Source organism: Podarcis cretensis (assembly GCF_951804945.1).
Source record: "Podarcis cretensis genome assembly, chromosome: 1".
NCBI classification, from domain to species: domain Eukaryota; kingdom Metazoa; phylum Chordata; class Lepidosauria; order Squamata; family Lacertidae; genus Podarcis; species Podarcis cretensis.
In genome coordinates this window covers 123,221,026-123,243,601 of record NC_137170.1, presented here as the reverse complement: position 1 = coordinate 123,243,601, position 22,576 = coordinate 123,221,026, and the positions used below count along the sequence as shown (strand labels likewise).

Below are 22,576 nucleotides of genomic sequence, written 5' to 3'. Positions count from 1 at the left end.
TTTAGTTTTTTAAAACGTTTTTTAGATTTTAAATGATTGTACCCCTCCGTCCTTATGATGGTCTACGACCATAATAAAGATTTGTTGTTGTTGATGATGTTAAGAGAGAGAGAGAGATAAATAAAACTCAGAAGGGACTTCCAATTCTTCGTCTGTCCATGATACACACACACACACACACACACACACACACACTTCATCCATTCCCATATCACACTCAACAAAGCCACTTTCTGTAAACAAACATTGTCTTCCATCCTCAAATCCAATCTTTAACAAGGATGTCTCTTGAGCTTGTAGAAAGCACTCAGTTTTAGTGTGTGGAAAGGACCATCTTTTGTTTCCAAATGTATTGGCACTCAACCACTATTAGAAAGGGAATGGTGATATCGGTATCCCTGGTGGCATGCAGGGTCCTGACTGGAAAAATCTATGAAATGGCACATTGCAAAGGAGAGATGGCAGCCTTCCAGAAGGGAGAGCTGAACGTTGAAGTTTCCAGACCAGGAAAGTAGGGCATGAATGAAACCCAGAGGGGGACCTGAGTAAAATTTTGGGAAACCTGTCCCTACCAGAGAAGAATGGAAAATGAAACTGTTGGACTATGCTGAAATAGCGAAACTGACCGGAAAGCTCAGGAACTAAGAAGACCAAAACTTTAACAAAGAATGGGAGGAAACTGATCTGTAAAAATGTAACTTGGAAAAAAAAGAGAGAGACATTGCTCGTACTTTTGTAAACCAAGAAAATCTTTAATTAAAACAAAACAAAACAAAGAATGGGGAAGAATTATAATTTATTTTGGAGACCACTGTAAGCAGATGAAAACATTAGCAGGACTGCAATAACAGTTGCAATGTAGCAAGTACTACGGAGATAATGGAGTTATATAAAATGTGGATCACTGAAAAAGATGCAGTAGAAAAGGTTAATAATAGGATCCACGGAGGGGGAAGGTGGGAAGTCCAGAGATTTGGAAGAATCTTTAAATGTGGATGTGTATGGTTGTATTTTTATAATTTTATATTTATAAAATCAAATAAAAATTATATTAAAAACAATTATGGGAAACCGGCAGGAATGATGGGGTTTTTGAGCGAGAAAGACCTAAGGTGCCATCTTTTCAGTGGTGGCCGTTTGCTGTAGAGGAGTAGTTCCCAACCTTTGGGGGGGGGCATGCCCCACCTAAGCATCTCTAAAATCCTGGTGTGTTTCCCCCCCATAACATATAATTCTTATTCAAAAAGTGAAGTCCTATTCACGTGGAGGAAGAAACGCAAAAAAATAAAAAATTCACTGTTGATATCTCATTCTCGAATTGCCCCCCATCTTTAAAAAATAAAATTGCCCCACGTCGGGAACCGTGGCTTTAGAGGGTCCCCGGATCACCCTTATGTGGTCCTTGAGTTTTGTTTTGAGGCGCAGCGCTGGAGGAAACTCAGGAGGATGCTATGCGTTGCAGGGTGTCATTTGCAGAGCCCTGCGGGGAGCAGATAATGTTCCTCTTCTAGGGTGGAGATTCCGGCCAGCCTTTCTAGCCCTATATAAGGCCCCCCCTCCTCTCACTCCCGGCTTCCCCAAGAGAAGCACCAGCCCTCTCTCTCCTCTTTCTCTCTTTTTCTCTCCTTCCCAGCCATCCCTTCCTCCCTTGCAGAAGGCGCAGCTCGCACAGTCAGGACGGGCGGGAGGGGATATGCAGATCTGCCGGCCGCTGATAGGCGACTCCGGGGAACTCCTCCACCTTCGCGCGGCCCCTCGCTTCTATATAAAGGGTCGGCTCGCCACAGCGCCAGGACAGAGCCCAAGGGGTCAGCTCGGGCAGGAGGAGCCGCGGCCTGAGGAACTTGGCGGGCGCCTTGCGGGGTCCCCATTCCTAGCGGAGCGGGCGCGTCGCGGCCACCTGCCCATAAGGCCATTTCTTTCCAACTTCAGCTACAGTGATAGCTAAGTTTGGAAAGAGCAACACGGGGGTTAGGCCGTTTCGTCCGCTGCTGCTTCTTGGCGCTGCGCTCTGCCCCGCTTTCCTCTCCAGGGTACCCCCGCTGCGCTCGTCGCGTGTGTGTGCGTGCACGCGTGTCTGCCGGCCCGCCTCTGTCGCGCTCTCTCACGAGAGCAACAAGCCGCCGAGAGGAAAGGAACCCCCCCCCCCCCCGCCGGGGAGAGATTTTTAAAAACAACAACAACTCAGATATATATAAGCCATGGCAGAACAGCAAAGCAAGCAAGGATGCTGTGGTGAGTCGCAGAGCGCGCAGAGGGACACGGGCTCAGCGCACGGGCGCAAGTGGCGAGGCTGGCTCCGTCGCCCGCCCAGCGCAGGCTGCTGCCTTGTTGACGCGGGGAAGCGGGTCATGGAGAGGTCTTGCGCGCACGGGGGAAGGAGGGAGTTTGCGCAAAGGCGCGCGCGCGCTCGGCTCAGCCCGCGAGGCGCGTTGCGCGCGAGCTGCGCTGGATTCTCTTCTGCGCGCACAGCGCCAGGCGCTTGCCCGCAGTATCTCGTTGCCCCACAGGCAGAGAGGAGGCACCGGTCCCTATGGACCTTTTGGGGGGGGGGGGCCCTGCGACAAGGGATCGAAATAATACTCATTTGATCTTGAAGGAAAAATGGCAACCAAGCTTTCTTAGTTAGGTGTTACCCGCTCCAGATATGAGGCTTTATGTGAGTTGGTGTGTTGCCAGTTCATAAAACTTGCTAGGAGGTAATTGGTGATATTTCGACTGCCCAGGGGCCTCCGTAGGATTTAATCCAGCATTGGGTGCCGAGTTTGGTAGTGGGTGCACATGCACCCAGCCTGCGCTGTAACCGCTCTTGCAAAGTACTGCTGTACCTTGGTTGCCGAACGCCTTGGAACTCACACGTTTTGGCTCCCAAACGATCAAAAACCAGAAGTGAGTGTTCCGGTTTTTGAACCATTTCCAGAAGCCGAACGTCTGGCGCAGCTTCCGATTGGCTGCAGGATGCTCCTGCAGCCAATTGGAAGCTGCAAATGGTTTCAGGAATTGAAGGGACTCCTGAAACGCATTCTGCTTGAGAACTAAGGTACGACTGTACCTTGCTTTTGCTGGACAGTTCAGCAGTTTGACAAAGGGCCCCCGTAGCCCATTGGTAGCGGGCAGCTGCCTTTAATGCAGAAGAACCCAACTTCAGTCCAGTTATGGCAGCGGGTGTCCTATGTCTGAAGACCTGGAGAATCGCTGCCCATCAAGAAAGATGGTGCCGAACTAGATGGATCAGTGGTCTAAGGCAGCTTCCTATGTTTTGGCAGCCAGCTCCTATTTAGGAGAAGGAATTCTTTAGCAGAAGAAATCCAAGATGCGTTGGAATCCTGGCTATGTCTGGGAGAAGAAGTGTTATGCTTTGTGGGGCTATATTCCCTTACATGGGAAGAGGGCACACAGGTAATGCTGGATTGAAACCATGAGGTATAAAATGAGGTTGCTGAAGAAGAGGAGAAACTTTGTGGTGTTTTTCGCACTGAAGAGAGAAACATCTGCATACTTCTGCTTTCGTTAGCTTGGCTGAAAGGGTCATATCCCTGTAACCTAGAAAAGTGCATGTGTGGCGTTAGTTGTGATGGCTTGTATGTCGAAAAGAGGTAGGACCACTGCTGGAATTTAGTTCATAACTTTCTGCCATTGGAATTTCATAGCAGCGCTTCCGAGTAGCACATGAAATAATTCTGGCGGACGATGCATGGATGTTAAATTGAGACTAAGGCAGCAGGTCTCAAGATAGAGGGGGAAAATGTGGCAGACTAGATAGATGGAAAAACTAAGTGCCTCATGACAGTTAATAAAACTTGGTGTTAACAGAGGTGGATATTTCTTTAAGCAAAGACTGAAACCTATAGGTAGTTGTCAAGCTGTCTTGGTGCTTTACTCAACTTTATTAAGCTAAATAACGATACTAAACAACGGCAGAGATGATGGTAGAAGCTTGGCCACTGTCTAGCTCATGGGTAGGGAAACTAAGGCCCCGGGGCTGGATCCTGCCCAATCGCCTTCTAAATCCGGCCCATGAACGGTCCAGGAATCAGTGTGTTTTTACATGAGTAGAATGTGTCCTTTTATTTAAAATGCATCTCTGGGTTATTTGTGGGGCCTGCCTGGTGTTCTTACATGAGTAGAACGTGTGCTTTTATTTAAAATGCATAGGATGTTGTGGGGCAAAGGAATTTGTTCATTTTCTCTCTCCAAATTATAGTCTGCCCCCCCCCCCCAAGGTTTGAGGGACAGGGGACTGGCCCCCTGCTGAAAAAGTTTGCTGACCCCTGGTCTAGCTGCACAAGAAAAGTAAATTTGCAGGACACACTTAAATGACAACTCTTCTGTTTCCATCTTAGGATCCTGTGCCAGTTATTTCACCTCTGCAAAATTCCTACTGTACCTTGGCCATTCCCTGTCCACTTGGGTAAGTAATGTATAACCGTAGATAATATACATTTGGCTGGTCTGTATAGCAGGATGACTTGTGGACAACTGTTGCATATATCAACAAGAGGGGGTTGTGCTGTGTGATATCATGCCACAATTCAGGGAAAATGTGCAACAATACATTTAATAAAATATGCTCTGACACATTGGTCCTGATTTCGTTAGCAAGCCCCATCACAGGTTTCAGCTCTGTTAGGACCAGAGCCTATGCTTTTCAATGAAGAATAATGTAGATCTCAGCTTTGTTAAAGAGCTTTGATATCAATATTCTGACTTATTTTCAGCAGTATCCAAAGGCCTGGTTGGCTAAAGTTTTTTTTTTTAAATGTTTGAATTTTTATTCTGTTTTTATATGTGTTGGAAGTCGCCCAGAGTGGCTGGGGAAGCACAGCTGGATGGGCGGGGTATAGATAATGATAATGATAATAATAATTGTTGTTGCTGGAATTTTTCTCCTTTCCCGTACCAAGAGATATTAATTTTGTTTGCGTAGGCAACTCTAGTGTGTAGAATTGGGGCAAATGTGCTTTAAAAATTGATAAAATTATCAGTGATTTATGAGGAAGAATGTTTGTTAGCAAAAGGGGATGGTTAAGACACAGCATTTCCAAGGAGCAATAATAATAATAATAATAATACAACCCATACATGCACTGAGAAGCTTCTGTCCTGATTCAAATAAAAAGCAAACTTTTTTCTTTCTCTGTAGAAGGCAAGTTAAATTAATTTTTATATGCTGTTCCCCAGTGACTGTCATGCAGGAACACGGAGCTTATGATCTTTGTGGCAGCATATACAGTGGTGCCCCGCAAGACGAACGCCTCGCAAGACGGAAAACCCGCTAGACGAAAGGGTTTTCCGTTTTGGAGGCGCTTCGCAAAACGAATTTCCCTATGGGCTTGCTTCGCAAGACAAAAATGTCTTGCGAGTTCCTGCGGTTTTTTTTTCCTTCCCCCCCCTTTTTCTAAGCCGCTAAGCCGCTTATCAGCTGATCCGCTGATAAGCTGCTTATCAGCTGTTCCACTAAAAGCCGCTAATAGCGCTAATCTGCTAAGCTGTCAATGGGCTTGCTTTGCAAGATGAAAAAACCGCTAGACGAAGAGACTCGCGGAACGGATTCTTTTCGTCTTGCGAGGCACCACTGTAGTACATCTGTATCAGCACAGTGCCACCAAACATGGCATTAAACTGACACAGCAAAACCACTAAGGTTGATATTGCAGGAAGGTGAAAAAACACACATGATTAGGACTGGGGTTTCAGCAAAGCCTCTCTTTAGTTTGGCCATAGTTTGCTCAGGGACAGCTTTGCCATTAGTCAGAGCAAGGCGGCAAATGCTGGGAACTGGGCAGGTACTGAGGAACAGTGCTGTGGGTACCACTCGGTCGGCCCCAAACCCTAAACCCAGGCTGCTGCCCTTGGGTGCAATGGAAGACACTGTCCACTAACCAGTGCTGAAGTAAGGTTGAACTTTTTATGTGGAATGGGGTGCCATCTTGTCCCTTGAAGCAGAAAAACCTATTGGGCCATTCCTGGTTGGAAGTGAGTATCTCCCTATTCAGTGCAATAAAGAATTTTCCTAAACTCACCATAAAATACTTGGGGCACGATCTAGCTAGAGTTAAGTTTTGCAACTCCCATGGATTTCAGGAGGAGCACTAAATGTGCTTTTTTTTAATGTGTCAGGTTGAGATTGTAATTCTTGGCTGTCATATCATGGGCAAAGCACATGCATAAAGCACAAAGGTTGTTTGAATGGCTCCACTGTAGCTGTTCACCTTGGAACCTGCTTTTTCTATTTAAAACGGGCTTGCTTGTTCAGCTGGGTGACCAGCTTTAATAAGCAGCTCTTTAAACCTCTGGCCATGCACACCTCTCTGCTCTGCCTGCACACATCTGCATCTGGAATTGTGGGTTATAATTTAGCTAGATTGGTCCTTAAAATACATTGGACCTCCCCTCAACCCTGGCTGTTGGCTGGGACTGATGGGAGCTGGAGGGCCTCTTGTTCCTCACCCCTACTTTAACCCCTTTGGGTCCTTAACCGACCATGAATTTGCGGGTGGGAGAGGTTGAAATGTTTTGCTCAAGATGCAATAGAGAGATAGGTTCCATAGTTCAGTTCAGAGTTGAGCACACATAAGCCAGTTGGTTTTCCCAGGGGAAAAGGCCTCCCCCTTCCCCCCTTTTTTTAGGAGAAAAATTGGTCATTGAAAGATGGTGGCAATTCAGGCATGTGTGGAGTGGTGCTGTAGTACAGAAAGAACATCTTGGCTGTTGTTGTGGAGGCAGCAGGTATGCTCTTTTGAGCCCTAAACAGCCTCGGTCCAGGATACCTGAAGGAGCATCTCCACCTCCATCATTCTGCCCGGACACTGAGGTCCTACGCCGAGGGCCTTCTGGCGGTTCCCTCGCTGCGAGAAGCCAAGTTACAGGGAACCAGGCAGAGGGCCTTCTCGGTAGTGGTACCTGCCCTGTGGAACGCCCTCCCACCAGATGTCAAAGAGAAAAATAACTACCAAATTTTTAGAAGACATCTGAAGGCAGCCCTGTTTAGGGAAGCTTTTAATGTTTAATAGGTTGTTGTATTTTAGTGTTCTGTTGGAAGCCGCCCAGAGTGGCTGAGGAAACCCAGCCAGATGGGCGGGGTATAAATAATATATTATTATTATTATTATTATTATTATTATTATTATTATTATTACTACTACTACTACTACTACTACTACTGCTATTGTCTATGGTTATAACCAGAGGTGCCTTAGGTGCAAATCAGTAAAACGAAACATGTTCAGTTCAGTAGGTGTTTAACCTAACCATGCCCCAGTTTTGCTACATAGCACCCTGATGCCTCTGTCTAACAAAGGCAAGTTCTGAAGCACAACAGATTGTCCTGTATGTGGGTATGCAGAGGGTGGAATCCTTGTAGTTTCATTTGTTTTTACTGGGAGTTGCTTCTGAGGCACGGGGTTTGTATGAAGGCATAAGAAGCTAATTAACTTCCCCAGTTTAATTTGCTAACAATTGGTTTGTGCCACCCATGACAGCCTTAGTGTCTGACTCACTGCTTTCCTCTCTTAATAAGAAAATAAACAGGCAAAGAAACACTTTCTTAAGTAGCTAACTTTGCAGTGAATTTGCAGTGAAGCTAACTTTTTGTGAATTAAAGGACGCTTAAATATTGCAGGCAACTGTATCCATGCTTGCTTTTGGTTGTTAGTTTTGTGGCAAGGAACTCCTCCTTTGTCTCCAAGAGAATGTTGTGCTCAGTCTGACAGCTGTCACAAGCAATAACTAAGCATTTAATCTGAGGTTACACCTGTGGCTTCAGCTAGGACCTTTATGGAACAGCCAAAACCACTTACGTTTTTAGAGACGAAAATTCTGCTTCTAGTAACTATATCAAGTTAGGGTAATTTCATATTTTCAATCCTAGGATGATCAGTAAGGGCACTTACGTCAAACATGGCTCCTCAGTGAGTGTATTTACTCATACGCATTGGTTTATTACATTTACAACTTAAGAACAGCTTTACATGCACACCCAAAAATGCAATGTGTGGCATTACCCTTATGCGCTTAGCTAAAGTCTTCCATAGGTCCTTTGGTTTAGTTGTTACCAGATTGTTGGTTTTCTTGCTCCCTTGGCTATTTTCAGGCATTAAACAATCATTCCCACTGTTTCCAGTGTTTTTAGAAGTGAGTGTTGTTGCTTTTGTAGCCAAAAAAGGCACAACCCACACACGAGGAGGCACCAGCATGTTCAGGGGAGTCTCAAGGTTTTCAGAAATACCGAAGAATATTTCTTGCGGAGGTGGTGGGGGCTTAGATAAAGGGACCACAAAACAACCCAGTGAAGACTGAGCATGCTTAGAGGCTACAGAATGTGGGCTGAATATTGGAGGTGGCCAAACTGGTTGGTAGGACCAATAGAATGGAGAATTGTGGAGGCTGGCTTGGCTAGAACACTGAAGAGAAGCACACATTCATTGCAACATTTCAATGCTGGCCGCACTTGTGCGTTCCATGTTTGTTATCGGCAATTGCCCCCTTTCTGCTGCTTATCAAAGTGAGAAACTTATCTGCTGAACACACATTTAGGACTTTTCAGAGGAAGGTAGATTGCTGAAATGTGGACATCACAAAATAAATGAACGTCAGCGACACCCCTTAGCTAGCTTGTCTGACAGATGGCCTTTAAAGGGTCATTAGACGACATGACCCTTCCACTCAGATAATGAGGGTCACAGGCAATAATTGACTTACTGTGTAACAGTCCCATTGCCTGCAATGTAACCTGTCCAGTGCAAATTAAGGATTACTGTACAGCTATTGCTTTGTGACAGATGAGGAAACTACTGGGTTTCTGGTTTTTTCAACAGCAGATTTATTATGCCACCCAAGCTACTGTTCTGTATATTTATTTGAGGCATAGTAAAACAGTTACGGGCATTTCATCAGAGTTCATCTGCTATCGCAGTTGCTAGGATAATGGGGAAGTTTCCATTGCAGCGCTTGTAGGATTTATTGGGTTCTACATATATAGAAGTTGAAATCTAGTCAACTTCAAGCAGAGTTGGAACAGTTTCAATGGCTGCAACTTCCAAGAAACCAACATTGGAGTTAAAGTGCTGTGAAGGAGGAGGATGCTGGGTTATTACAGGGCTGAACAGTTCAGGTAACCAATGAGAAGGATGCAAGGAACTTCAGTGTGGGAGATAATAAAGGAGGGTAGTTGCCTGGTGCCTTTGTTTATTCATTTTGTGTTTAGGTTGTCTTTTTAGTCTCCTTGCCAGGGAAAGGCCAGATGCAGCTTTGTCACGCTGGCCACGTGACCCGGAAGTGTCTCCGGACAGCGCTGGCCCCTGGCCTCTTGAGTGAGATGGGTGCACAACCCCAGAGTCTGTCAAGACTGGCCCGTACGGGCAGGGGTACCTTTACCTTTACCTAGTATTAAACTAAATCTCTCTTTTTTTCCCCTCTAGGGAGATCGTATGTGGCACTTTGCAGTGTCGGTCTTCCTGGTTGAACTGTATGGAAACAGTCTGCTCTTGACTGCTGTTTATGGGCTGGTTGTGGCAGGTTCAGTTCTTCTTCTGGGAGCCATTATTGGAGACTGGGTAGACAAGAACCCAAGGCTCAAAGGTTAGTCATGTTTTAGTGGTTTTGTTGAAGAATGTTGACATGTGTTAAGTGGACCCCAAATCACAGAAAACAAGATGAAAGCTGTTACAATGGCTTACACCAATGTTTACTTTCTAAATAGAATTGTTGTTGTTGTTGTTGTTGTTGTTATTATTATTATTATTATTATTATTATTATTATTATTATTTCAAGTTTTCAAGCTTTCCCCTCACCCACGTGGCACTGGGTTGTATCTCAACTTCAGAGTACAGCTGCTAAAAGCAATAGACACAACTAATGTATGCCTTCAGTAGGCCTACTCTGAGTATGGCTTAGTTAATTTTATGCCAGTCTGAAAATTATGTGCCTTATCAAGGTGTAGAATATTTGAATAAAATGCTAGAGGCATTGAAAGTTTGATTAGTATCTCATGCAGAGCTAGTATAGAATAACTGTGCAAGCTTGCAGAGTTCTATCCAGGTTTACTCAGAAGCAAGTACCACTGTGTACAACAAGGCCTATCCTCTTTATAAAACCTGTGTGGCAGGGCTATAATGGTCACATATTCTCTGTAAAATTCATATGCCTTGTCTCTTGGACTAAGCATTTTGCAGACAGTATAATTATGTGACCTGCTTAAAGCTAATTTTAAATAATTACTGCCATTAGTAGGACATTTCAGCTACTCACGCTAGGTGTTTCCTCCTTGGCTGAGGCGTTAGCATTTTAAAAAATTATGCCTTTGTTTTGAAGGCAGGGCCCAATGGGTGAACAATTACTCCATGTTTGAACACTAAGCCCAAGGGGGTTACTCAGTGAAGGCGTAGTTACTCTTGCTGGTGGAGCAAGCCAGACAGCTTCAACATAATTTTTACCAAATGTCTTCTTCATTTAGAGTGATATTTTAATTTCTTTAGACTTGCGGGTGTTATATCCTAGGGAGCAATCTCAACCAAGTGTTCGTCTTATGCACCCACTCCCCCCTTTTTTGTCCCTCAAAGTGCTGGGAGAAATACCAGAAGCCAGGAGACTGAAAACACGAAAAACATTTTGCTTTAAATATTGAAGAGAAACTTGCGTGAAAAGATGCAAGGTCTTCCAATGGTTGCATATTTCCTATTGTCATTGTTGGCATGACCTAAATTGCAATTTCCCCTCCTCTCCCTTTATCCTAAACAGTGGCCCAGACATCCTTAATTGTGCAGAATGCATCGGTCATCTTGTGTGGCATCCTTCTGATGATGGTCTTCCTGTTTAAGACTCAGCTTTTGGCTCTGTATCATGGGTGGCTTCTGGTAAGTGCACAAAAAACCATTGATAAACATTGGATTATGATAGCACTGTTGCCTTTTCAGTCAGCCTGAAGTTTGTGATGTCACAATACTTAATGGATTCAATCGAATATAGTCTGTTGTCAGTGCTTAAATGGATTTGCTCTTGCTAGGCCAATAAGGTTGGTCCCATCCTAGATCAATAGTAAAGCAATCTTATACTTGCTTAAGGGATGCGGGTAGTGCTGTGGTCTAAACTACAGAGCCTAGGGCTTGCTGAGCAGAAGGTCAGCGGTTCGAATCCCCGTGAAAGGGTGAGCTCCAGTTGCTCAGTCCCTGTTCCTGCCAACCTAGCAGTTCGAAAGCATGCCAGTGCAAATAGATAAATAGGTACTGCTCTGGCGGGAAGGTAAACGGTGTTTCCGTGCGCTGCTCTGGTTCGCCAGAAGTGGCTTAGTCATGCTGGCCACATGACAAGGAAAAACTGTCTGTGGACAAACGCCGGCTCCCTCGGCCAGTAAAGCGAGATGAGCGTCGCAACCCCAGAGTCGTCCGCGACTGGACTTAACAGTCATGGGTCCCTTTACCTTTACCTTTGTACATGCTTACCTTTGAGTAAACAGTGACATTTTCTCTTGAGTGGACATGCACAGCAGAAGTGGGGAAGTTATGTCCCTTCAGGTGTTGATAGACCACAACTCCTATCAACCCTCACAACAGGCCATTATGACTGGGACTGTTGAGTCCAACAAGATATGGAGGGACTCAGGTTCCCCAGCCGTAATGTATAGGTTTGCACTGTTAAACATGAACTTCAGTACTCTGTGTGGTTACCAGTGGCGTCATTTTGGGGGGGCCTCTCAAAATCTGGTCAGGCGGTCTCAGAGTTCCCTTTTCAGAAGAGGAAGGCATTTAAACCAGCAAACTATGATTAATCCTTGCCTGCCAAGCCAGAACAAGAAACTCAAGGTGAAGTCACATTCATGATCTCACGCATCATGGTTTGATGGATTATCTGAACTGAACGATGGTCCAGCTTTCAAGGACACTCTTTTCTTTATACTAGGGGTGAGGAACTGGCCAGTTCCTTATCTCTCCCACCCCGCTGTAGGCCAACTTGGGCAGGTGAACAACATGCCTATCACCTGATGTCATAATGTATTCAAGCCTTCTTTAAGGGGGGGGGGGACACTGGTTTAAAATAAATAAATCTGTAGGCACTAGTGCAGCTTGGGCTGTGGTGGGATCTTTTAAATCAACTGGCGGTATTTGTAGAGAGCACTGCGCTTTGAAGCCCCAACAATCAGTTGACGGTCAGGACTTCAAAGCACCTCTGGAAGGCATTATCAATCAGCTGATCAGCAGTACCTGCAAATCCCTTTTTGGTCCAGCCATGACTTTACCTGTTGGGCAGGTGGGTGTGGCTTGGCCATAATGGCCTGGCGGGCCAAATGGGGATACCTGCTATACCTTAATGGTTTTGGATCGCTCTAGTTTTATGTCCACACAGAGGGAAGAGAAGACAAATGGTGGTTTTTGAGGCAGTGGAAGATGCATCTGCTAGCAGACAACGGTTGTGGGCAAGAAGTAAACTTTCCTTCCATAAATCCTCTGAGCTGCCCTGAGACCTGTGGGTATAGGGCGGTATATAAATTCAATAAATAAAAAAAAATCACTGTTCAATATTAATCCGCTGGCCTGGCTCAGCATAAAATAACTAGCATGTTAAATTGTAATTTAGCAGTTTGAGGGAGAGTGGTTGATTTGTTTTCCTTATGCTTGAACGTCTCTTTCCATTCCCACAGACCCTTTGCTATATCCTAGTCATCACAATAGCAAACATTGCAAATCTAGCCAGCACTGCTACATCAATTACCATACAGAGAGACTGGGTCGTTGTTGTTGCGGGTGAAAACAGGAGCAAATTAGCAGGTGATGTATTATTGGGTTTTGGTTATCTTAAAAAGTATTTTACTCTGTATACTCTGAAGAACTTCCTGACAGTAAGAGCTGTTCGACAATGGAATTTGCTGCCAAGGAGTGTGGTGGAGTCTCCTTCTTTGGAGGTCTTTAAGCAGAGGCTTGACAACCATATGTCAAGAGTGCTCTGATGGTGTTTCCTGCTTGGCAGGGGGTTGGACTCGATGGCCCTTGTGGTCTCTTCCAACTCTATGATTCTATACTTGGCTTTAAACTAGCTGAAATCAGCACATTTTTCTGTGTTACAGGAGTCGTGAGTCAACATCAGGTTATAAAGGGCAGATTATATTTGTTTCACTTCCCTCCTCTTTCTTGCTCAGAGAGAGCAGGAGAGTAGCTAATTATAATAAGTGGATTATCAGCTGGTCATGTAGACATTATGCTCTGTGGCCCTTGTTATAGTTCAGCTATTACACTGTCAAGGTTGAACAAACACAGAACTTTCTACACAGCTGTGTTTAGAATCAATACTTTGTCACATTTTTACTACGAAAATATTTCTTGCAGTAGTACAAGGACGGTGGGTGAGCATCGATCCAATTTTACCAGGTGCGATGAGTTCTTGCCAATATCCTCTGTTGTAAGAGGGGTGAACTGTGTTGCCATATGGCAAGCCTTAAACCCCAGTCGTAAGCCTGCGCAGATGGAGTCAGTAATCTCCAGGATGTTTCAACAATCTAGACCACATTCTGTTGATTTTAGTTGCTTGTACATGTTTGGACTTGAAGTGCCTTTATTTAAAGATTAAAAAAAGAATACCTGTATACCACAACCTCATTTTTTTAAAAAAACAACAACACTAAAGTGGTTTGCAACAATTACATATGCGTAACAAAAACCATGCAAACAAATTCAAAAAGATAATCAGACAACTGTTGCAGAAAGTGTTCATCTTAATTGTCTGCAGAAGCCTGGGAACAAAGAAAACTTTTAAGCAATCGCCTGAAGGTCAAAATAGAAGACACCTGCTGCATATTTTGGAAGAACATTCCACAGGGCTGGGCTGGTGACACTAAAGACTGTTTCTTGTCCATATCCAATGTTTCTTGTCCATATCCAATGAGCCTCACCAACTCAGGATCTCAGAGATCAAACTGGGATGTAAAGGTTCAGGCAGGGCCCTTAGGTTGCCTGGACTTAAGCTTTTCAGGGCTTTGTAAATTAATACAAGGAGCTTGAACCCGGCTTGGTAGTAGATGGGTAGCCAGTTCAGCTGTTTTCACTGGTGTTACGTGTTGTTGTCCAGGTTTAAGGTTGTTGTATGAATTTACAGAGCCCTGAACAACGTAGGTCCAGGATATCTCAGGGATCGCCTGAACCCTTATATCCCTGCTTGATCACTGAGATCACCTGCAGGAGAATCTCTGCACAGTAATCCAACAGAAATTGTATGTTAAGGCTATTGGAGATGAGGTGGTGGAGCCAAAAGACTGCGGCTGCTATCTTTACTGTACAGGGCTACAGGTACATTTGAAGAGAGAGGAAATGTGAGAAGCTACATACTTTTTGCTGTAATTCAGTTGTGCTGCCAAGTCTTTGAGGAGCTTCTGGCTTGTTTGTACTTAAAAAATAACAATCATCTGTGTTTGTATGATTATTTAAGAAGTTTATGGGTCAGTATGAGGAGGAAAACGTAAGGATAGTATATAATATAGAAGGTCTGAGTGTTGGCCTCTGAACCAAGGCTTACTTGTTTGCAGTAAATTTTATTGAAATCTTTAGGAGATCGTTGTGTGCAAGTAAATAGTATTGAATTTGTGGCTCCCAGCTTCTATATCAAGTGCCAATTTTGCGTTTTCCAATGTTCCCTTACAGATATGAATGCTACAATACGAAGAATTGACCAGCTGACCAATATCTTGGCCCCCATGGCTGTTGGGCAGATAATGACCTTTGGATCACCTGTGATTGGCTGCGGATTCATTTCTGGGTGGAACTTGATTTCCATGTGTGCAGAATATATGCTGCTGTGGAAAGTTTACCAGAAAACTCCTGCTTTGGCTCATAAATCCAGTTCAAAGGTTGAGGAGTCAGAACTGAAGCAGCTGAACATGCAGAAAGGTACCAGCATTTCCAAGGAGTGTATTTGGCCAAATAAAAATTACCTATAAGATACAAACCTACGTACAGCTTCCCCAAAGCAAGCCCTATTGAGTTGAAGGAGACTTCCTCTCTCACTGTGTGAAGAGTTGCAGCCTTAGTCCCTTTCTTTTCATAGAATGCTTCCAAAATGGATTGCACTATAAAAAGGTCTTTTGAATTTGTTTGGAAATGTTAAACTTGCTTGTTTCCTACAGGTGGCTTCCATACATATTGCTATCACTCCTGCTTCTGTCGGCGCCTAGTGATCACCACCTAATTCCATCTGCTAAGTGCAGCTAATACCCTAGTCATAAATATATTCCTTCGAAAGCTGATCCCTTTAAAATCAGTTAAATATATTCTTGAATATTGTTTTTTGTAATCATCATCATCATCATCGTCATCATATACTACCTTTTATCAGTAGGAAAATACCAAAGTGATGTTCATTTAAAAATAATAATAATACAAAATTCATTTAAACAGACAAATGAAATGAAATGGGAAAACTAGCGCCGTGTGTCAAACACTGCTACTGTCCTAATGATCCACATTCTATGGTTTAAGCCAGATACTTAAGACCTGGGTGCAGCTGAACGGTCCACTGAGTGGCAGAAAGCATGTAGGCTCTCCTGAGTTCTTGCTAATAGGAGTTCTCCTTGCTAACAGGACTGTAGTTTGACGAACCACTGTAGAAATAAAGTAATGGCACAATGCAATGTTTTTCCTTGGCAGTACTTAACTCTTATCTCGGTCCACAGATGGCGAGTCAAAGCCCAACGAAGGAGTCCAGTTAATTGGCGAGAAAGACATGGCTGTCTTTGAGCCCAAACTGGAGGAAGAAGTTAGCTGTCTTTCTCGAATGGCCGAGCCTTTCAGTACGTTCCGGGACGGATGGGTGGCCTACTACAACCAGCCGGTGTTCCTTGCAGGAATGGCCCTTGCGTTCCTTTACATGACTGTCCTAGGCTTTGACTGCATTACTACTGGCTATGCATATACTCAGGGACTGAGTGGTTCCACTCTAAGCCTCTTAATGGGGGGTTCTGCCATAACTGGAATCCTGGGTACTGTCGCCTTCACCTGGCTTCGTCGCAGGTGTGGCCTGGTTCGTACGGGTATCATCTCTGGAGTGGCCCAGTTGGCTTCCCTCGTCTTGTGTGTGATTTCGGTGTTCATGCCTGGGAGTCCTTTGGATCTGACTGTTTCCCCGTTTGCTGACATCAGTGCTAGATTGTTTGAAAGTAACCCGTTGCCTACGATGGCGCCTCAAGGCGAGCTCCTGGAAATGCCCTTTACAACTGGAATGCCTTCCTTGTTCAATGAGTCAACTTCTGATCCGGGTTTGGCTCCCAACCCTGTGCCTATTGTCTCCGTAAGCCTTCTGTTTGCAGGAGTCATTGCTGCGAGAATTGGTAAGTTAATTCATAGAATCATAAAATTCTAGGGTGGGGAGAGTCATCTAGTCCCAACCCCTTGAGATGCAGGAATCTCAACTAAATCATCCTTGACAGGTGGACATCCAACCTCTGGTTAAACACCTCCAAGGAAGGAGAGTCCAGCTCCTGAGGGAGTCTGTTCCCCTGTCAAACAGCTCTTACACCTGCCCTTTGAAGCAGGAAAAACCAAGCTGCCTCCATCTTCCTTTTAGACATTTGAAGATGGCTGTTTCTGATGCTTTAAATAACAATTTGGACCTCTCCAGTAGTTGGAAGATCCTCTTGCTTAAATCAGATTTTAAGAGAAAGGATTGGAGCCTAAATATGATGTAGAATTGCTTGTGCAGAAATTGTAGGTTCACGTTCCTTGCATATATATGATCTTTGCAAAACATGCAAGGCAGAAACTAGTTTCCAAGCAAATATACTATGCTGACATTCACCCTGAATAGTCTCACAACAAAGCAGAACTGTGCATTAGTACTGGAGTCTAGAAGGGTTGTTGAGAGAATAGTTAAAGAGTAATCCCATTGCATATATTTTTAGGTTTTGATAGTTCACACCCTTTCTTAATTATCTAAGTTGCAATCCTAAATGCGCCTTCTAGAAGGTAAGCCGCATCTGATGCTTTAGTACTGATTTCCAGAAATCAGTTTGTGTTCTCAGTTAACAAGCAATCTCTTTATTTTTCCAAGAGGTGAATAGGTTAGGCATTTTTACTTATATACGGAAGAAGAAAAATTCACTTAGAGGCAGAAAATAGGCATGAATTTTATTTTGGTTCATTTCATTAAGGCATGGAAATTGTCTCTACGTTTGCAAAACAGGTGTAGAAAAGAAGGTCTTTTAACTTTTGGAGATACATGATATATCTTGTGTGGCTTTCCTTTTTTTGCCCCCCAAGCAGGAACTGAACAAATTCCCTTTGTATTTGTCTTAACAGGACTGTGGTCTTTTGACCTGACCGTCACGCAGTTGCTGCAAGAAAACGTGATCGAATCAGAAAGAGGTATCATAAATGGCGTCCAAAACTCCATGAATTACCTTCTGGATCTCCTGCATTTTATCATGGTCATCCTAGCTCCTAACCCAGAAGCTTTCGGATTGCTGGTGCTTATTTCTGTTTCCTTCGTTGCAATGGGCCATCTCATGTACTTCCGGTTTGCCCATAAAACCATGGGGAAGAATGTCTTTCTCTGCTGTACCCCTGTGCCAAAATCGGTGTCTGACGACCCACCAGCTTGTGATGCGTCCAGCGTCTAGAGAGAGTTTCACTTATTGCTGCCAGCGCTTGTTTTTCCTGTCCATGTACATATATATACACATGCTTTATTATGGGTCAGGGGTAGCTGGTACCTCTAAAAAGTGGTGCTCAGCACTCCACCTCAACGCCTCTCAAACTGTTTTGCCTTTGGGCACATGATCACGTGTGGCTTTTCCCCAGTTAGAAGTGGCATAGCTTATTTATTTAAGGGGAGATCTCCTGAGTAGTGTTTTTTTTTTTTAAGAATGATAATTAAAAATAAAAATAAATAAAAGATAAATATGATAAATCAAAAGACAAATTGAATGAGAATGAATTTTGTTCTGATTCCGCCTCCCCCCCCCCCACAAAAAAATTAATTCATGCGGATTTGGAACAGAGAAATTAAAACCAGTTTTAAATAACTATTGCATCCTCTGTAATATGACCAGTGATCCCCCCATGTAACATAGATGTACTATGTTTTGTCTCTTTAACGAAATTGCCAAGAAACATGACCAAAACGTTACACAAATGAGCAAAAGAGTTTTGTGCTTTACTCAAGAGTAGACCTATTAAAATTAATGGACCTAACTTATCTGTGCTCATTAATTTCAATGGGTTTGCCACCTAAATCTGTATTTCTGTGATGGTTGTTCTTCTTGTTTAACTTGGAAGAAATGCCTTTATTGTTTTAAGTATGCTCTTTGGAATAAAGAATAGTGAATGATATTGTAGAATATATTTGCAGCACTTCTTAGGAACCGACAGTAGCAGGTACGAATATAGCATTGTAATGCCTAGGGCCTTACATCCTATTTACGAAACTTGATTCCATAGTGTTAAGGGGAAGATACATGAGCTGGCTTTGTGTGTTTGATATTAAAAAGTGTGAAAGCATTACACTGGCCCTTTAAAAACAAAAAAAAGTTCAAAATGCGTACGGATCCTTAAGCTGAAAATCTCAACCACTTATTTTTGTTTAGCCCACTAATGTCAGGAAAACAAAAAAATCTATAAAGTTTGTAGCTAAGAAATTATTCACCAGGAAACCTCCCTATGGGAAAGGCCTTCTGAAATAAATGGGAATTTGTAGAAGAAACTCATTCCCATGGGGCTCAAATAAGAGGCATTCTGATTTGTGTGTATGTGTGCTTTAAAGTCATGCCTATGCCTATGCTATATTTTTTGAGAAATCAGACCTATTGAACGTAACATGTTAGCAAGTGTTAAATAATCCATGCTGACTGAAATGTAAGGAACGTGTCCTTGATCCGATTCTCATGTACCCAAGCAGGTTGCGCCATGCAGCTGCTTTCTCCATGCCAGGTGGTGTTGAGGCTGCCATGCCGTAGCATCACATGGCCAGCACATGGTGTGTTGGGTGTAGCTTTGCATTCCTCCCCTTTCAGCCAGCATGAATTGCACTCAGTAGGGTAATCTACCTACAGATGCCCACTTCAGCTCACAGACTTGTTGGATTGTGGCACATAATGGACAACTTTAAATGTTTTATAGAGTTGATATTCTTATGCACTCGACTATATATATATATATATAAAATCTCAATGTATCTTTTACTGGGAAAGTGTACTTTTTTATTAAAAAAATACCTGTTTTTGTAAAAAGGCTTCTTACCGTATGATCTTGTAAAAACTGCTTTGATGATCGGTAGCGACTGACAATGCCATATGTGCTAACATGCTTTCCGAGTCCTTTTTACAGTGTACAGGAAATGCTTTTTACATTAACCGTTTTATGCACTTTTGTGGAAATTGTATTAATGTTGCTCTGAGCACTTTGCTTTCCAGTAGAGTTGAATTCTCTTTACTGTATTCCTGGGAGTTTTTCTAAAAGATAGCAGTGTGATTTTAAATCTCTGTTAAATATTTGTAAAATATTTGTTTGCATAAAATACAAACCGTTTTTCACACTTTTTGGTTTTTTTGTCATTTTGGGGGGTATGCTTTCCACACACACACACACACACACACGAGTCAAGTTGTATAGAAATAGTCTGACCCTGAATTTAAAAGGACAGTACATCAAAGCTTCATTCTAATCTGGCCTGACTCCTAGGACTTTGAAACTGACACTAGACTTTGTTTTGAATGGAATGCAGACACAACTATTTCTGACGTGATTGATGGCAGGGTCACAAAACGATTTGAGGAAATCAGTTCCTGCAACCGCAGGATTTTCCTTCTACAGAATTTTCTTTTTAGCCATCTGAAACTATGAGTCACTCTTTTTTTTGGTTGATAGTACTTCAGCTGTACATTTCATGGACATTTTCTTATCCAACTTTTTATAAAAAAACAAAGATTACATTCTTTTTTTAGGGATGGAGCTATAGCTCAGTAGTAGAGCATATTCTTCACTTTCTTGCAGGAGGGCATGGGCTCAGCTAGCATTTTCAGTAAAACGGATCTGGGGGCAGGTGATGGGAAAGATTTCTGCATGAGATGGAGAATCGCAGCCAGTCAGAGTTGACTGTTCTGGGCTAAAACTGAATCACTCTTCTGCATTTATTTCCCTTTAGGATCATAGGCGGCTGCCCTATACAGAGTCAAACCACTGGTCCATCTAGCACAGAATTGTCTGAAATGAGTGGAACCAGCTCTCCAGGATTTCAGATTTGATTCTCTCCCAACCCTGGGATCTGAATGCTAAGCAGTTGTTCTTCCCAGCCTTTCTCAACTATGCTCCCCAGATGTTGTTGAGCTACAACTCTCATCACCCTTAGCTAGCAGGACCTGGGGGTCGGGGATGATGGCAGTAGTAGTCCAACAACATCTGGGGACCCAAGGTGGAGAAAGGCTGGCCTAACCATTGAGCTACAGCCCTTTGTGTGAAAAATGTGCTAATGGGGAAGGGAAACTCCATGGGTGTGGAGCATGCATACACTCTGACAGAACTGGTGATGTATTCGGTAACCTTGACAGGTTGTTGTTTTTTTAATCAGCAGTTGGGGGTGGCAGTTCCTCCCCATTTCCCAATGCATCTTCATTTGTTAAAGGAAGACAGGGAAAGAGAAAAGAATATATATATATATGCAGTGTGGAGCTGCATGGAAGCATCCTTGCAAAAGGCCATTTGTGTTCTTCTCTGGAATAGGTCAAATGCATATTCAATGAGTTCAAGCAGAAGCAGGTGTCTGAGAATTCTTGTTTGTGGAGCCATGGTGGGGCAAGGTTTCTGGGTTTTCAGACATCTCTCCCTCTCTAGCACTCCCCTTAATAATAAACAGATCTTTCCCTCTCCCTGAAAACAGTGGAAAACCCTGGGCCGAATACTTTTTGCCCAGTGCTGGGTGACCATCAAGTATGTACCCAGAAACCTGTCACCTATGCCCTCTATGAAAAGTTCTGTAAAGTTTTGCTTCCCTGTCCCCTACCTTAAAAAAAAAAAAGAGCGCTAATGTCACTTTAGACTTAGAATTCCAGTCCTCAGTCTGTTTTTACTAGACCTTTTTGCACAGACCTTGCGGCACGTGAATAGGACTGAGGACATTTAATGTGTTTACTGAAAACCCAGCACAGTGTGGGACAAAGTGCATGCTGTAAGGTAGCGCTTTATCCTGTCCTAGCATAAGTCAATATTTCTTCCTAGTTAAACTTTTCCCTTATTGGATTTTGCAAGAGGAAAAGTACACAACAAAGTGCATAGAACAGTCCGACTCCAAATACACCCAATAAAATGGATATCCGTATCTCGGAGACACGTTGACACATGGAAAGAAGTTAAAGGTCCTTTGCTGTGATTGTTTCGATCTGCAACATCCTCCTAAAACATACATCCTTTGTCAGAGGAAGGGAACCTTTGCATCTGACCCAATGACATACTGTTGCGCAATAGAACCCCCGATAGAAATTAATCCAAAATTATTCAAGAGACAAGATTGAGAAGGTGTTTCAGTATGCATAGCTGAGACCTCTCTCTCTCTTGGGAAGCCTCTGATTCCACTGCCAGGAGTTTGTAGCTGTGGCGCTGCCCTGCTGAATTTTGACGTTCACTAAAACTCGTTTTGAGGATGGATGTTAAGGGAAATGTAAAAATTGTGGAGGGAGCTGTTTCAGGGCATAATGGGAAAAGACTCAAGCCTGTAGTCTCTTAATAGTCTTGAAATGGAATAGATGACCTGTTCTGTTGTCGGACAGTCTGACGTAAATCCCATTAGGATCAATGAGACTTACACTCAGGTAAATGTGTATTATATTGTGCTGGTCACAAAGACGATTTGGTTGTATCAAAGGGGAAAGGGTCCAAGATGCAATGACTATGCTCCCTTTAGAAAATATTATTTCAAGTCAGTTATTCAAAACTGTCTTTCACACTAATTGGAATACTGTGGGGGCCCCTATATATGCCATAGGCAGATCTGATAGACTGCCGACTTATATAATTTCAATGGCAGATTGTTTACACCTTGCAAAAACACACACACCTTTCATTTGGAGTTGGTTTGTTCGCTTAACATCCAGTTGGGAGAAGCATTCCGATGTACTCAAAAACTTGGTCGCAACTCTGTGATTTTTTTTAGAAATACATTAAAAAAAGCAGGCCTTTACTTTGAAAAGGAAACCCTCCCTTAACTACTGACAGTTCATTTCTGGGAATGAAGCATGTTGACCATAGTCAAGTACATGGAAAGAGATGGGGGAATTTTTTTTTGCCACTTACTCCACCCAGCTGAGAAGAAGCAGTGGGGCTGAAGCCAAAATGTCTGCAATGTTTGCTCAGCTGTTATCCTGACAGAACCCGCTCAGATATTGTTTGCAGCGTAAAAAGCCCTGAACTCCCATCACCTGCAAAGGTCTAAAAGCTACATCAAGGGACGAATGTCATGGTTTGGATACAGCTCTGACAAGACTAAACAGCAGAAGACATGTACTGTACACTGTTGGAATTCTTCACATTTCTTTCTTTTTTAAACTTAAAAAGGTAAAGGGACCTCTGACCATTAGGTCCAGTCGTGACCGACTCTGGGGTTGTGGCACTC

General features: G+C 43.4%; 1 protein-coding gene across 1 annotated transcript; it reads left to right on the top strand.

Annotated features, from left to right (window-relative positions):
• The first annotated feature begins 1,782 nt into the window (after window positions 1-1,782).
• On the top strand, window positions 1,783-19,507 carry SLC40A1 (solute carrier family 40 member 1). Its single transcript, XM_079979234.1, has 8 exons — window positions 1,783-2,235; window positions 4,344-4,411; window positions 9,420-9,579; window positions 10,739-10,854; window positions 12,636-12,762; window positions 14,626-14,871; window positions 15,654-16,307; window positions 17,275-19,507. Exons 1-8 carry the CDS (start codon window positions 2,202-2,204, stop codon window positions 17,592-17,594), a joined length of 1,725 nt encoding a protein of 574 aa, XP_079835360.1. The 5' UTR covers window positions 1,783-2,201; the 3' UTR covers window positions 17,595-19,507.
• Window positions 19,508-22,576: the final 3,069 nt, after the last annotated feature.

Coding starts and splice junctions, on each gene's coding strand:
- SLC40A1 (XM_079979234.1), top strand. CDS start 2,202: ATGGCAGAACAGCAAAGCAAGCAAGGATGCTGTG. Junction 9,580..10,738: donor CAAGAACCCAAGGCTCAAAG/GTTAGTCATGTT, acceptor TATCCTAAACAG/TGGCCCAGACATCCTTAATT. Junction 14,872..15,653: donor GCAGCTGAACATGCAGAAAG/GTACCAGCATTT, acceptor CTCGGTCCACAG/ATGGCGAGTCAAAGCCCAAC.